The sequence below is a fragment of the Cucurbita moschata genome, unplaced genomic scaffold (assembly GCF_002738365.1).
Source record: "Cucurbita moschata cultivar Rifu unplaced genomic scaffold, Cmos_1.0 Cmo_Scf00004, whole genome shotgun sequence".
NCBI lineage: Eukaryota > Viridiplantae > Streptophyta > Magnoliopsida > Cucurbitales > Cucurbitaceae > Cucurbita > Cucurbita moschata.
The window spans coordinates 5,407,754-5,423,385 of record NW_019268520.1 but is presented as its reverse complement, the minus strand read 5'-3'; the positions used below and the strand labels follow the sequence as shown (position 1 = coordinate 5,423,385).

At 34.5% G+C, this 15,632-nt stretch overlaps 2 protein-coding genes and 2 long non-coding RNA genes across 9 annotated transcripts; 2 read left to right on the top strand and 2 right to left on the bottom strand.

Annotated features, from left to right (window-relative positions):
- Positions 1-2,277: 2,277 nt before the first annotated feature.
- LOC111441632 lies at positions 2,278-3,525 on the bottom strand. Its single transcript, XM_023078692.1, has one exon. The coding sequence runs from the start codon at positions 2,894-2,896 to the stop codon at positions 2,438-2,440; it is 459 nt and encodes a 152-aa protein (XP_022934460.1). The 5' UTR covers positions 2,897-3,525; the 3' UTR covers positions 2,278-2,437.
- A 1,757-nt stretch (positions 3,526-5,282) lies between these two features.
- Positions 5,283-8,055, top strand: LOC111442156. 3 transcript variants are annotated; one of them, XR_002710272.1, is made up of 5 exons: positions 5,283-5,798; positions 6,938-7,055; positions 7,181-7,473; positions 7,554-7,880; positions 7,970-8,055. It is a non-coding gene; the product is annotated as an uncharacterized LOC111442156 (long non-coding RNA). The 3 variants fall into 3 exon arrangements; XR_002710271.1 differs by having other exon boundaries at positions 5,284-5,798; positions 7,564-7,880; XR_002710273.1 differs by lacking the exon at positions 5,283-5,798 and adding an exon at positions 6,605-6,755 and having other exon boundaries at positions 7,564-7,880.
- On the bottom strand, positions 6,840-12,111 carry LOC111442150 (ABC transporter G family member 22-like). Of its 4 annotated transcripts, none has more exons than XM_023079431.1 (11): positions 12,026-12,111; positions 11,533-11,949; positions 10,187-10,254; positions 9,369-9,604; positions 9,130-9,285; positions 8,864-9,047; positions 8,472-8,780; positions 8,111-8,398; positions 7,728-8,012; positions 7,544-7,651; positions 6,840-7,424 (listed from the first exon to the last, which is right to left on the bottom strand). In XM_023079431.1, exons 2-11 carry the CDS (start codon positions 11,924-11,926, stop codon positions 7,203-7,205), a joined length of 2,250 nt encoding a protein of 749 aa, XP_022935199.1. In that variant the 5' UTR covers positions 11,927-11,949; positions 12,026-12,111; the 3' UTR covers positions 6,840-7,202. The 4 variants fall into 4 exon arrangements, with proteins under 4 accessions (XP_022935199.1, XP_022935198.1, XP_022935200.1 ...); XM_023079430.1 differs by having other exon boundaries at positions 10,187-10,257; positions 12,026-12,108; XM_023079432.1 differs by lacking the exon at positions 12,026-12,111 and adding an exon at positions 9,926-10,007 and having other exon boundaries at positions 10,187-10,257; positions 11,533-11,583.
- On the top strand, positions 8,201-12,119 carry LOC111442155. Its single transcript, XR_002710270.1, has 3 exons — positions 8,201-8,337; positions 8,905-9,287; positions 9,380-12,119. It is a non-coding gene; the product is annotated as an uncharacterized LOC111442155 (long non-coding RNA).
- Positions 12,120-15,632: the final 3,513 nt, after the last annotated feature.

Here is a 15,632-nt window from a genome sequence, read left to right as displayed (position 1 = left end):
AAAAAAAAAAAAAAAAAAAACAAAACAAAAAAAAAACAAAAAAAAACTTTTAGACCCTAATTTAATTAAGCAAAATAACGTTTAACAAGAAACGAAAATATGTAGTTTTTTCACAATAGCAAAGCACGTGCTAAATGTTACGATCAATACCATCGATTGTTAGCTCTGATACCATCGGTCGTTAGCTCTGATACCAATTGTTTGGATTGTTACACACTCCATCAAAATGAACACAAAAGAACAGAGAAAAAATACAATGAAAATATTGACTAAATCGTTTATATTCAGCCGTCCATATATATGATTTCAATTTACCCAAAATATAATTTAACAGATATATCTCTATCAAATCTAGCATCCGCTCCATATCCCCAGCATTAAAATCATTTAAAATAAGATTAGAAAAGGTTTTATAGATAAAATCATTTAAATAAAATTAAAAATTTTAAATTTTAAATTATAGAATATAATCCATTCCTATTATTCTAAAGTGATGTGGATTTTATTAAATTTAATATATACAAATTTAAAAAGTATTAATCTGCAATGGCAGGCAATGATTGGTTGGACACTGCCAGCAAAACATGAATGTGGATTTCATTAAAATCCATAGGTTTAATGTTAAATAACCCAAATCAAATCAATCTCAGTTAATATTATTTAAATTAAACTTTAATTTTAAAATTTATATAAAATCTTAACGTGTTTTTTTATCATTATATAAGAATAAAAATGTTAATCGAATCTTTATAAGCTCTTATTTTGATGAGTGGGTTCTTCCGGTTAGAAACAATAACAAAATATTATTTAGAAGAGTGCGAAACTTAAGCTAAAATGTGTTTTTTAAAATCACGAGACTAACAGTAGTAGTATGTAACAGGTCAAAGTGGACAATACCCTCTAACAATGGGCTTGGGCTTCGAGGTTGCAGATTCATACTAGGCCAAAACTGACAATATTTACTAACAGGAAGTTAAGTTTGAACTATTAAGTGGAGCTCGATATAGAAACGAGTTTGCAAAGGATTGGAATAGATGGCATACGGGTCGAGGCAACAACTAAAAATGCTACTAAGACGAGATGATAGGTTGAATCTTGTGATGTTTTTTTTTATGGTACAAAAATAATAATAAAAACAAAGGAGAAGCACCTGAGGAAAACATTTTTGCAGTTGGAAAATGACTGTTGAGAGCACATGGTGTGCAGAGAAACTGCTTTCCTTCAATGCTTTTGACTATCCTTTCCAACTACTCGAAATTATTTTCTTTTTCTAACTTTTATTACATTTTTTTTATAATTTAAATCCTATTTTCCTCTCATTTTGTTGCTGTTTATTTATTTATTTAATTTTAGTCTATGTTTTTTTTCAAAGTGATTATTTATTTATTTTTCTTCGTTTATCTTATTTTTTCCATCATAATTTTTAACTGCCACGTCCTTATATTTCTTCCTATCATGCGTGGTGGAAAAAATACGATAAAAAAAAAAAAGTTATTTACGATAAAAATGAAACTAGCCACAACATATAAAGATCATATATCTATTAAATTGAACGAGTCTATATATATATATTTAAAAAAAATTCCGTGGGTGGAGTTGTAACGTATATTGTTAAATTATTGTAATTAATCTATTATAATAATTTATTTGAAAAGAAAGTAATTAATTAGAATTTGAAACAATTATTTTCTCTACCTAATAAATTATATGATTAATTAAACTAGTGAATTCAAACTTACTAGGTGAATAATGTAACGTATTAAAATAAAAAAATTAAATTTAATATCTATCTTTTTGTTGGAATTAATATAAATTTTGATAGAGTATTATCACACAAATTGACAAAAAATGAAATGAAATATAAAAAATTGATTGAATTAAAATTTTATTCCATAAACTTTCGAATCATTTTAGGTCTTACAAATTTATAAAAAAATGTAAATATATATTCAATTTTGTATTCAAAATATTCCTCCTAATCTTTTTAAATTAAAATTTAAAAAACTATTTTAAAGTTAAAATGAACTAAATAGAAAAATTAAAACGAAAATTTGGGGGAAAAATCATTCAAGCCTAACACAAATTACTACAAATAAAAAATAATAAATCCAAATATTGGTTTGGCGTTCGTAGAAGATAATTAAAATGAAAAGGGAGAGAGAGAGAGAGAGAGAGAGAGAGAGAGAGAGAGAGAGAGAGAGAGAGGGAGAGAGAGAGAGAGAGAGAGAGAGGGAGAGCGAAGTACATGTTTTTTGGGGAAGATTGACAGCATGAGAATGAGAAAAAAGGTGAAGAACTTTGATTCTGAAAAAAATAAATTAAATTAAATTAAATTCAAACGCAGAAAAGTGTGAAGAAGAGGGAGAAATTTCCCTTTTCATTCATTTTTTAGGAAATTTTGCAGAGGAATTAGGGAAGAAAACGGAGGAATCGTTTCTCAATTAGAGCTTGAAATTTGATCTCTCTGTGAAGGGCTTCTCCAGAATCCAGTACTGTAAAAAATATCCCACATCTCCTTTTCAAGTTCCACCACTTTCCTCTCCGCCTCCTCTGAGTACACCGTTTTTTCCATCGTAATAACCTGAATATCCCCATCGTCGAGAACTCCGCCAGGGAATCGGCCGAGCCTCGCCGGATGAATTGCTTTCTTCTTCTTCACGCTCTGTCGGTGTTTTGTCCTCAGAGCGCGGCGGCAGAGGCCGGCCGGAACCTTGTAAATGGCGAGGATGAGGAAGTTAACGGCGATGCAAGGACAACAGCAGAACACAGCGGCACACTCTGCGGTCGTGCCACCGGCTACCTCTGCGAACCGAACAGTGCCAGAGACGGATTTGCTCGGTATCAGAGTTTGTCGAGGGTTCGACAATGTCGGACGGAACATAACCGTATTCGACATTACGTTTCTTCGGCGAGCCTCAACGATAGAACTCACTGATGTTGATCGGAACCTCCTCTCTATTTTCCGCCTGTGCTTGTCTCGATAGAAAATCGCCGAGCAAAATCACAAATCGAAAGAGAGAAATTCCTCACTACGAACTCCAAATCTGAAAGAATCAAGAAAAATCCCTCAAACCTTCTCCCTAAACAAAAAACCCTAAAAATCAAAATCGAAACCAAAATCAAATCAAATCCAAACCACTCCGGGAGAAAGAATAAAGCAAACCACACCAAAACAAATCAATAAAATCAAAACTCCAATCCCTCCTCCCACAAAGTAGGCCTCCCGAAGCTATCGAAGTACAAAACCTCAAGCAGAAATCGTACAACAATCAAGAACAGAAGAGGCTGTAACGGCGGAGATTGGAGTTGCCGGGAATCAGCAATCCAGGCCCGGAGAACAGAGTGCGCAGAGGGGGAGAATAAGAAGCCCGGGGAAGGCGAAGATGACGGCGGCGAAATCTGAAGATTAGTGGAGGGTTTGAAAGATTCCGAGAGGAGAGGATCCTATTAACGGGGGAGAATAGAGAGAAAGGAGGAATTTCTGTTATGGGATTTTGAACGAAAATGGTGAGCTTACAGAGAAGCGTTATAATGTATCCTTCATCTTATCTTTCTCTTTCTATATTTATTTTCTTTTCGTTAATTTGTTTAAAATATTGGAATAATAATATAATGTTAAAAATGATTTCGGGGCCAAAATAAAATAAATAGAAGCTTTCTTGGTCAAAATATAACACCATATATTTAATTTGATTGCTCTATATTTTATTAGCAATAAATTAAGAATTCATAATTTATAAATTGGTATATATAATATTAAACGTGCAATTCACACGATTATGTTCAACTAAAAATTAGTATATAATTACTTAATTTCTTTTATATATATATATATATATATAATACGACAGTATTTTTGGTTAGAGTGATGGATCGAGTTGTGAACTCTTTAGATGAAACAGATGTCTTATTTATAAAATTATGCTCAAAATGTGATAGATTTATTGTCTTATATCTAGAAATTATATGTTTTGGAGATATAAAAGCTGAATCAAATATTTAGTACTCAACACTTGTTTATTATGTCGATCCACGAGAGAGGCCATTTTACAGCCTAGCCTTATGCACTTGATTTTCTTCTCATCGAAATTTGGGAAGGCAACTCGATTGGGAGTCATAGGATCTATAGTATCTGCAACTCCACAGACTCAATATTCATCATTTTAGAAAGCAAGAGCTTTTCCGTTCTTTCATCAAGTATTCTACTTTTTCTCGGAAACTCGAGTTCAAATACCCATAGATATTATTGAAATTTTAAAAAAATTCTTTAAAAAAATTCAACATATTTACTCTTGAGTATACATATTTTATAATAAAATATTTAAATTATGATATTTTAAGGACTTTAAAACTAACCATTTCTCGGAATAATATTTATAACGTATTTTGGTGATATAATTGACCCAATACTAATAGTAATTAAATATAAATTGAGTTTGAAAAAAAAAAAGTCAAATGTTTTGTAACGTAAACGTGGAGCCGTTGGATGAATCTAAAAGAATCGCTATCTGAACCAAACGCCGAACTCCTGACAACTGAGAAGCCGTGTGAAATTATATAAATTCCAAAAAAAAAAAAAAAAAAAAATCGTTGTTCATAAAGAAAGCTGAGGTGGAGCCTAAATCCACGTGTCAACAGAGTAGAGGCTTAAACTCTGAAGAAAGTACAGCGATGACGACGGATGTGTAGTTGAGTACGTGTCGGCCAAATAAGACAACTCATATTATTATCCTCATTATTTATTCATTTTAGCCTTATCTATAAATAATTTATACAAATTAAACAAATCTCATTTATTTTTATTTCTTCTTTTTATCCTTTTAATACAATAATAATATTGTATAACTTAATTAAAAAAAAAACTAATAATAAATATTATCTATAAATTATTAATGGAAATATGTGATTAATGAAAAAAAAAAAAGGAAAAAGGAAACGTAAAGCTGTTGTATCATGCATGTATGGCAGCTGTATTATGGAACCTGTTATCTTCAAGAGTGACACGTGGATGCCGCGTCATGAACAATTAATTTTTTTAAATAAATATTCAATCTAAATATAATTATCAATTATATAATATTCAGCCTAATATTAATATTGGTGTGACATTATGCTAGATTTATAAAATTTAGTTATAATATAGAGTAAAATACACTTTTAGATTTTAATATTTAAACTTATTTGATCCATAGATTTTGGTTTATATTTTAATTAAATTTTTGTTTGTTCTTTCAAATTTAGAAAAATGACCTTTTAGTTTGTAATTGTTATATTCCGTAAATAATGTAATCCATTTATGGTGAGGAAAATGTGTTACCCGCCGGCGCCACCCACGAGCCAAGTAATTGCACCACGCAACAATCATTTTTCAGCTTCCATTTTTGGTTCTGCGATTAAAGAAGAGCAAATCGGACGCCCATTTTGTGTGATGTTGAAAAGAAATCATGGGTTCGAATCGAAACCCTACCTCTGGTTTAGCTTCCTTTGCGGTTCGATCAAAATGGCTGTTGTCCGCTCACTTTCCATGCTAGGGTTGGCGTTCACTTCTCAATCCGCTGGCTACAAGCTCAGTGACTTGGTCTCGGAGTGTAAAGCTTCTTTGTTTTCTCATCTGGGCGACGCCCGAATTCTAGATAGGAACAAACCCTGATGCCATAATCCCTAATTGATCTCCGATGAGTATTACAGAGAGCGATGTGCGAGAAATTCTGAGTTCAATCGCAAGAATTTGGGGTTATCCAGAAGGCTTTTCTGGGGCGAGTTTGAGGACTGAAAAGTTCGAGTAGCTGCAGATATTGGTGAGCTATATACCTCTTTCGAGTTTTCCAGATTCTTCGTGATTATTTACTAATGTGGGTAGTCTATTGAAACTAGTTTAGCTCATGCAATACAGTATGATAAAGTGACAATTGCTGTTAGATTTGCTTAACTTTAAGATCTGAACTTCTTTGCTGATCCTCGTCTCTGGAATGAGTTGTTGAATAAAAGTCCCACATCGGCTAATTTAGGGAATGATGAATGATGGTGGGTTTATAATCAAGGAATACTCTCCTATGGATATGAGGCCTTTTGGGAAGTCCAAAGTAAAGCCACGAGAGCTTATGTTCAAAGTGGACAATATCATATCATTGTGGAGAGTCGTGTTCATCTAACATGAGTTACTTGTTTAATGGACTAAACAATTCGTTTGTTCAGAGTTCTGGTTACGTTTTTAATGGCATCTAGCTTCTTCTTAGTTTGGCTAGAGTTTCACTGCCCCTGATTCTTTCTACTTTGTCGGGGATTGAAAAGAAATCCCCCCTTTAGTCCGTCGCGTAATAGCTTTATATTGTTAACTCTAACCGCCCAAGCCCACTTCTATAAATATTGTCTTCTTTGGGCTTTCCCTCAAGGTTTTAAAACGCGTCTGTTAGGGGGAGGTTTCCACACCCTTATAGAGAAGGTTTCGTTCCACTCTCCAACCGATATGGGATCTCACATTCCACCCCCTTGGGGCCTAGCGTCCTCACTAGCATACCGTTTGATGATTGGCTCTGATACCATTTGTAACAGCCTAAACCCACTGCTAATAAATATTGTCTGCTTTGACCCGTTATGTATTGATGTTAGCCTCACAGTTTTAAAATGCGTTTACTAGGAAGAGGTTTCCACACCTTTATAAGGAATGACTCGTTCTACTCTCCGACCGATGTGGGTTCTCACATTAGCTGTGTAACAACCACTGCGTTAACTGTTTAGAGATAGAGCACGAGTAGGTAACTTCATATTCATACATTTACGATTCATGCATCAGTAACCAATTTGTCAACGAATAGAAAAAGAGTGTTTGGACCAAAAAAGAACATTTGAACAGAATGTTTCTCTTATTAGAAAGAAAATGAAAACTTCTTCCAACATTCTATGATCATGGATTGAGAACTAAACTCTACTGTTTCAGGCTATATTTGGATGCAACTGTTCTAGCTAGATGCTGAAGTGAAAAGCACCTCCATGAGCAAGCCAAACCGACAGTAACGTGTTCATTTTTCCTTCGATGCTATCACCCGTTTCGGAGGGTAAGTTTCCTTCTTTTAGGAGTACAATACCAATAAAGTTTCCAAAATGGAGATTCTTACTACTTGTTAGACCTTGCAACTCAAATACAAGCTCAAGTAAACCAATTCTCTGAATGTTCTTGTAGCGAATCACGCGTTTCTGTTATATTAACTTCCTGAGTGAAGCCTCATCCTCCTCAACGAAATGTAAGCCAGGAGACGATACCCGAAAACCATGGCGACTAGTGCAGTAATCTCAACTACTCCATTGTCCATTCTCATACCGTTCACGGCAGGTATGATGTTATTGTACTGCACCTTTAGAAGGAGCTTGTACGTGTGATAGTTGAATGACAAAAAGCGGATCCAAGATACAAACACTGGAACTTGCTGCAAAAGTTTCACCCAAAAGTGTTGATAGCAAAGGCTACAGATGCAGGTTTGTTCTTTGTTCAAAGTATATGAACTAAAAACCAAAGTTTAGAGATTATAATAGAATATAATCTTACCTGTACGAAGAATCCACCAGCAAGCATGAAGGTCATGACGGTGACGGAGGCGAAAGTCGTGGCCTTCTTGACGTCCATGAGTGAAGCTCCAATGGCCAAACCAAGCCCCTATGTTTGAAGAGTTCCTTCACATTAGTCTTCCAAACAAACCAAATGAGCTCCAAAGAAGAAGAAGAAGGCATACCTGAGCAGCCACAATGGAGAGGAAGACAGTGACCATGGTGAGGAAGAAAGGAGCAGCACTAAGCCTTAGGCCTGCCATGAAGTAGACAACGAGAAGGAAAAGTATAGGCAACAAGAGATCAAGAGGAAGATCACTAGTGGTTCTTGCCAAAAAGTAAGCACTCAATCTATACATATCAGCTGCTCTTTCTTTGCTCAGCATTGCTCTTTCTTGAGGAAATGTGAATATTGCTGTGAACACAGGGAAGAACCCCCAGAACACTGCTATGAAGAACAATAATCCTGCCTACGAAATGTAATTTTATCTTATTACATTCATGAACAGAAAATCAAAGCTTAATTTCAAGCTTCAAAGTTTGTACAACAATGGAGGAGTTGAATTACCTGATCTTGCAAGCCTTTCGGAGTGCTGCTATCCGAATGCCACCACAGTAATCCTAAAATTATGGCGGTGGCAAGAACTTGAGTGATTCTCAGCCAGCTGAAGTATTCATGACGTCTTTCTTTGATTCCTCTCCGGAACAGAATCGAGTATTGTTCCCACCAGCTCGCTCCCCATTGCCTTTTCGAATATGTTACCTTCGATTTCAGCTCTTCGTCGAGCGTCAGAGGTACCAACATCTTCCTCTTTTCTGTTTCTGCAATTCTCGTCTCGTAAGCCTCCACCAGATACTGCAAAGATTATTGTATTCAAATCAATCCATCGTATTAAAATCAAAGCTAAAGAAGTCGAGATTAAACATACCTCTTGCACAAGAACTGGTAAAGGCTTATCCTGTGTACTGTCAGCCTCAGAATTCTCTATTTGCACCTTATCCTCTAGCTCTGATGGAACAGACACATCATTCAGGTTACCATTTGCAAGATCCAGCAAGAACTCAGCAGGATTCATTGCAATTAGTGGGGAACATCCTATAGATGAGAAATAGTTTATTGCTTCAGCTGCTTTGCCATAATAGATCAAGCTTCCCTTTCCAAGAAGAATTAGCTTGTCAAATTTATGAAATAGTCTGCTTGATGGTTGATGAATCGTTGTCACCACGGTCTTCCCCGCCTGCCATTGAAGAAAAACTTAATCATTCTATGATGAAGCTAATCAGCAAAACAGAAGAAGAACGTGCATTTTATGATATATACTTCAGCTATCTCATGTAAAATCTGAACAATTTTCAATGCAGTTGTAGAATCCAAGCCCGAGGTCGGTTCGTCAAGAAACAGCAGTGACGGATTGATTAGAATCTCATTGCCTATAGAGACTCGACGCCTTTCTCCACCTGAAACTCCACGGACAAAGGAGCCACCAATCATTGTATCCTGGCACCTGCAGAGGCTATATCGGTGAGCGCCTAATCTAGAAGGATGTATATCTTATGCTTCCATTAGAAAAAGCTGCAAATCCTTACCTTTCAAGGCCCAGCTCATATATGACATCGACCGCACGCTTTTCCTTCTGCTCTTTTGTCAATGTTTTTGGCAGTCGAAGCAAAGCTGCATATCTCAATGTTTCTTTCACCGTCAAGTGGGGAAACAGAACGTCCTCCTGCATCACGAATCCTACCCTGTAATGCCATTTTATTTTCTTAATTACCGTTCTACATCAGTATTTTCTAATTGTATCATGAACTCTGACTAGAAATCTTGCCTGCTTTTCAGGAACTTATTGTATGGCTGATCATTGTACGTAATCGAACCACCAACTGTAGACCGTATGAGCCGTCCTCCAAGCAGATTGAGCAATGTTGTCTTGCCACTTCCTGAAGGTCCCATTAAGGCCAGAACTTCACCAGGGTTTACTAAACCGGTAATACCATTCAAAATCTCCTTCTCCACATTTGTCCGCAATCCTTTTATGATTACTTTATAAGTAACATCCGTGAACTGCAAAATATTTGATCCAGACAATAGGATGAGTTCAGTAAAAGTTAGAGATGGCTATGTTTTCCTAAAGAAATGGAAGTAGGTCCGTAAGCGTTGATTAGCTTCTTCGAGTCTTAAACAACCTGATTCTTTTGACGAGCATGAACTAAATATTTAAAAAAATGGGCTAATCTAAGATTACAAGAGGACAATTATCCTTTTGAAGTTTTTTAGTTATGTTTCTGCTGCTTTTTATGTTCTCTAAGTTAGGTGGAAAGATGGGATGAGTCTTGTACATGAATTATCATATAAAATGAAACCTCGTACAAGACTGAACCTGACCATGCTATAATTTGCATGCTAGCTTAGCCATGTTCTATGGGGGTTGTGCTTTTATCTCTACATCAATCTTCCTGTCTTTTGCCTGTCCAAATAGATAGACATAAGTTCATTTGCTATCAACAAAACAAACACATACAATTCTGAAAACATTCTTTGTTTTTTTGTCTTTTTGTTGTTTTTTTTTTATTATCAAAGATTTAGGTGGCCATGTTTTGTGGGAGAAATCACTGTATTTCAATGATGAAAGAACACTTTATTTACCTTGAGCTGAATGGGCATGGTTGGTTCTGTTTGAAATTTGGTCTTGCCTGTTCCTGCTTCTACATCCTCTGCTGTTATATTATATGCATATAGATGTTAAACGGTTGAATTGGGATTTTACCCCAAGCTACTTGATTGATTCTTGAAAATATACTGATAACTTGCAAAATACGAAAATTCAAACGAACACCCCCATGTAGTTTGATGAACTCGGACCTCTCCCTTCCGAGTTAACTCGAGCTTGATTCACTCTATTTATAACCAATTCCTTAATTAGTGACTAACATACACTTAGTGCCTTAATGACATTTTTTGGTAGCTAATAATGGACTGAAAGCAGTCGGGAAGAGTAAAAAATGTCAACTAGATATACAGGGCAGGAGTCAAAGGTAGGTAGGGAATTTGAGCCTATAAATATGAAATTGAAGTCTTCAAGGACTTGACTTTTCCATTAAATAACACAAAACATATCTAAATTTGTGGGCCATGGGTCACTCTGCTAGTTTGATTCCAAGTTCCTACTAATAGCCTTTTCTTTTTCAAGTTTTCGTGAGATCTCACGTCGGTTGGAGAGGGGAACGAAATATTCTTTATAAGGGTGTGAAAGCCTCTACCTAGCTGAAACGTTTTAAAAACCTTGAGGGGGAAACCCAAAGAGGACAAGAGGTAGTTTTGGACTGTTATAAATTGTATCAAAGCCAGACACTGGGCGATGTGCCAGCGAGGACACTTAACCCCAAAGGGGTGGACACCGAGCGGTGTGTCAGCGAGGACGCTGGACCCTGAATGAGGATGAATTATGAGATCCCACATCGAGGAAAACGAAACATTTTTTATAAGGGTGTGGAAAACGTACAGGGAAAAACTCCAAATTTGTACTTACAGTACTTGAATTCGGAGGCGGGTTATTAACAATAGAGCCAAAATATAAAACAATAGTAATTTATTTTATTCTGAGTTTAAGTATTATGAACATAAATTGGTATGACTAGAGAGAGAGAGAGAGAGGCAGAAGGTCAGACAGACAACCACAAGATTTGAGAGCTTTTATTGCTACAACCATTTTTAGTTTTGCCATTGTAAGGGAAACCATGACACTTTCTCTTTATCAAACAAAAAGGGGACCAGAAAAAAATGAGTATAGGTTTCTAGCGAACTCTTCCGAATGACTCATACCCGAACGCTCTCTCATCTTCAACTCTTTCTGCCTTAACTCAACACATTGTGTGGACCATATCAAAAAAGTTGGACGAAAACACGAACATGACAAGAAAGTAGATGACGATGAACACGACGACGACGAAAAATCTTCAAAATTAGCAAAACATAAATTAAGAACGACTTACGTATATCTTCATCACTGAATGGCTTAAAATCTGCAATTTCATCAGGTGGCAAAGTGAAGCCATTGAAGGAGAATGACAAACCCAAGCTAGCACTTGAAGCTCTACTCAAAGCTGCACCACTGCCCAAATCATCCAAATCCAGCTTCAGCTGTGCACTCCTGGACTTCCTGATGTGTGTATTTCGAGCACCGCTGCCACTGCCACGCCCTGGTGAAGGAGCTGTCAACGTCTGCCTACTCGACTTCCTCGAGAGGGTTGTGCTGCCACTCTCCCCCACCACCCCACCGTTCACCTCGCTGCTCGACGTCGGAGACTTGAATGCTGCTGCCACCTTCTCCAAAAGTTGATCGGATTTCGTCCTCGCTAGAGCTAATGAACTCGTTGTCTTCTCCATGTCGCCTCCAACCTTCTTTCTTCCTAGTGGTGACATAAAAACATTGGTTTGACATTCATAATTGTGGAAGAAGATTCATTTAGTTCATATTGACCATACCTTTTTTGTGATGTTGAAGGAGAGTGGAGATTCAGAAGTGAAGAACTTATAGAGAGAGAAAGAGTTGGCTCAATCTATTGCACCTTCAATGGTACACATTCACTTCTTATATAAACAGCATTAAGAGGAAGAAACAGTTCATTTTTCACTACCCAAAACACCCTTATGTTATATCCCATATTACAAATTTGCCCTATATCCCATATTTCTGCCCATGATATTAATAGATTTTTAGGAGGAAACACATTTTGTACAATCTCACCAAGCATCAATCCTTCTCAAGCAGCCCTACCATCTTAGCCGTACACGTGTACCTCTTTAGAATTTTCGTATTTAGTAGCCCTTGAATTTAACGCTTACCGAGACGAAGGGCATGATTGAAAAATGTTACAACTCAAGGGACTAAATTGAAAAAAAAAATAGATGAGACGAGTTTAACATATATGAATGTGGTCGTGATGGAACGCGTTTTTTATACGGATTAAGGGAAAGGTTTATTGATTAATTTGAATTTAAGGTGAAAAGAATCAAAATTGTGTTTGAGTTTGAGGTCCCTTTTGGTGGCCAAATGTGAGGCCATTCTTTCTTCTTACATTACCTCTCCACAAAGGAACTCAACAAAGCTTTTGGAAGCTTGTTTTCATCCACTTGATGTTTACTTTTTTTTTTTTTTTTTAATGAATTATGATATCTTGTATATACACCCAATAAATATTTTTTAATAAAATTTTAAAAATTAATAATATATTTAAATATATTAAACAAATTTAAAGATTTATTAGACACTTAAAAAAAATCATAATTACGAGACTAAACTCATAATTTAATTAAGAAATTAGATGTCTGGCTTAAAATTTGTGTTAGAAACAAGGAATGAGTCGTGGCATTAAGATCTTATCCACTCATCATTAAACACATATCCTCTCCGTCTTTAATGCCTCATATTATATCTAAGTCTCTAGAACTTTTCTAGAATCTCAAATTTCAGACGGATTAAATTATATCCTAACTCTACTCTAGTACAATTAAAAATTAATATTTATATTCGAGAGAATCAAAACTATGCACGAAATTACTCGTGTTCATGGATCGTTTAATGTTTAGGTATCAGTCCCATATTTTCACCTACAGAAATCTTGTTATGACTTCTCCTTCCTTTAGATGATAAGGTTCAGTGAACTTCTTGCGACGTTACTGGTAGTGAACCACTCACGTCGCCGCGATTCGGACACTTCACCGAATCATTCAATCAGTAGGAGCGATGGATGGTGTGTTCAAAAGGCAGAGACGTAGTCAACAATGACTCGTATGGGTATCTAAAATTAGAAAGGCGTAGTAGGACTTAAAACTTAGGATGAGGATAAGAATTACTAAATGTATGTTATAGCCAAATTCATTTTAATGTGGGAATGAAATAAAATATATAATAATTGAGAGAACTTTGAGTGAGTAAATATCATTGTTTAGTTATTACTAACTTAACATTAATTAATAATTACACTAATTAAATAACATTAACAGAGATTTACCATAAATAATAGATATTAATCTTTAGAGTTGATGGATTTGTTTGGCCATAAATGCTTATTGGGTTATAATGGGGATATAACTTTGACTCTTTTGATAATTAATGTAAAAAGTAACCATCATTCAAACTTAAATTCAATCAACTAAAATATAATATTTTATTTCTTGGTGGCGAAATTTAAATTTGGCCGTTCACGGTTTATCGAGCTCCTTATCTTTTAAAAAAATGCACAATATTAAAAGTTCATTAATTGACTAATCGAGAAAAACAATGCCCGAGAGGAAAAAACAGATGACGACAGTGACCAGTAAAAAAGAAGATAACAAATAGAGCAGAAGAAACAAAAAACGAAAGGAAAATAGTTCATCTCAAAATTAAACGAATATAATATTTATGAGCCTTTTGACAATTAATGCAAAAAGTAATGAATATAATTTTTTTAACTTATTATTTAATTTTTTTTTTAATATTAAGAAAATGGTGGGGGTAGTGAAGAGTAAAATATAAAAGAGGAAAATTTTAGAGCTAATGGTAAGCACTAAGAGATGTCTTTTCGTTGAGTGATGGCTCATCCTCCACCCACCACAATCTGCCACGTTTCACCCTTTAATTATAAATATATTTTTTAATCCTTTTATTTAATTACTAAATTTTAAAATATTTATTAATAATATTTTTAGATTTAGTAATATAAAGCTCAAAATTAAAAAATAAACACAAAATTTATTGAAATTACTGATGTTATAATTAAATTTTAAATATAATTTAATAATTATCATTGACGAGAAGGGTCCTTGTATAAATTACAGGTCCTCGTATAAATTACATACGATTCTACCCCTATAAAGAAAAGAAAGAAGAAGGACAAAATAAGCGAGTTAAATTTAAGAAATAAAATATAAAAAGTGAGAAATAGAAATATAAATTTTAATAAATAAAAAAATAATAAATGGATAAACAAGAATTGAGAGATGAAAAGTACCAAGTGGGAAAAGGCGCAGAGTTGTCGTTTTGATTGGTAATGCCAAAGCAAACGCATTTAAAACCCCACCCATCAATTATTTTATTTATTTATTTATTTTTTGTAATTTTTTATTTTTTATTATTATTATTTGGTTCGAAAAATCTAAACAGAAAAGCCGGTGCCCTATTCATCAGGTAATACCACGTGACACGGACGTGACCTTCTTCTCTGTCACCGGCCCCTCCATTTTTTATAAATTAAATTAATAAACTTGGTCTATAAATAGTATCTATTTAGTATAAAATTTAAATGTTGTAATTAATTTTGTATATAGTGGGTTATTATGCCATTGATTAATGTAAAGAATAAAAATATTTTTTTAATTATATAGTAGGTTATTGTGCATTGATTAATGTAAAGTAATTTTTTATTTTTTTTTAATTAGAAAGGAAAAGAAAACTTTATTCCAAACAATTATTAAAACTCCCAGCTTTAAATATCTTTGGCATTGACTTGTACAGAAAAATATATTTTAAGTCTTTTAAAATTCGAAAAAAAAGAAAAAAGAAAAAAGAAAATGGAAGCCAGCTTACCCGTCATTCTCTTGCCACGTTTCAGGATTAGAAAGAACGAATTGTTACGTGACAGCTAAAATAGGGTGACTGGCTGTCAGTCATCACCGGAAATATCGACACGTGGCGGAAGAATAACGGAATTTGAACGTGGTCCTTCCACGTGGATTTATAGATCACGCATTTAGATGGGACGTTTAATCGTATCTTCTTTTTTGAAAAAAAAAAGGAAATATGTTTTTTTTTTTTTTTTTTTTTGCCAAACGATATCTTTTTGGCTTTCGTTATCAAGATTTGACTATTTTTGGTATATTTTTAATTTGATTTAATTTAATTTAATTTATTTAAAAAGCACTAAATTGTTTGTAGTGGGATTGGAATTTTAAAACATTTGTCTCCAATTTTAGTGCAATCAATCAATCAATTCGAAGGTTTGCCCAATTGTCAAATTTCGTATTTAGGTTTAATTACTGCAATTTTATCAAGTCAACATAATTGTTTTTCTTTTTTCTTTTTCGAAAATTTCTAGTAAGTTAAAAATGA

Bases quoted from the DNA above. Each gene is read 5' to 3' on its own strand.
- LOC111441632 (XM_023078692.1), bottom strand. From the start codon at position 2,896: ATGTCGAATACGGTTATGTTCCGTCCGACATTGTCGAACCCTCGACAA.
- LOC111442150 (XM_023079430.1), bottom strand. From the start codon at position 11,926: ATGGAGAAGACAACGAGTTCATTAGCTCTAGCGAGGACGAAATCCGAT. The intron at 9,048-9,129 runs GTAAGGATTTGC...TAGCCTCTGCAG, and splicing joins TATGAGCTGGGCCTTGAAAG to GTGCCAGGATACAATGATTG. The intron at 8,781-8,863 runs GTATATATCATA...CTTCAATGGCAG, and splicing joins TTTTACATGAGATAGCTGAA to GCGGGGAAGACCGTGGTGAC.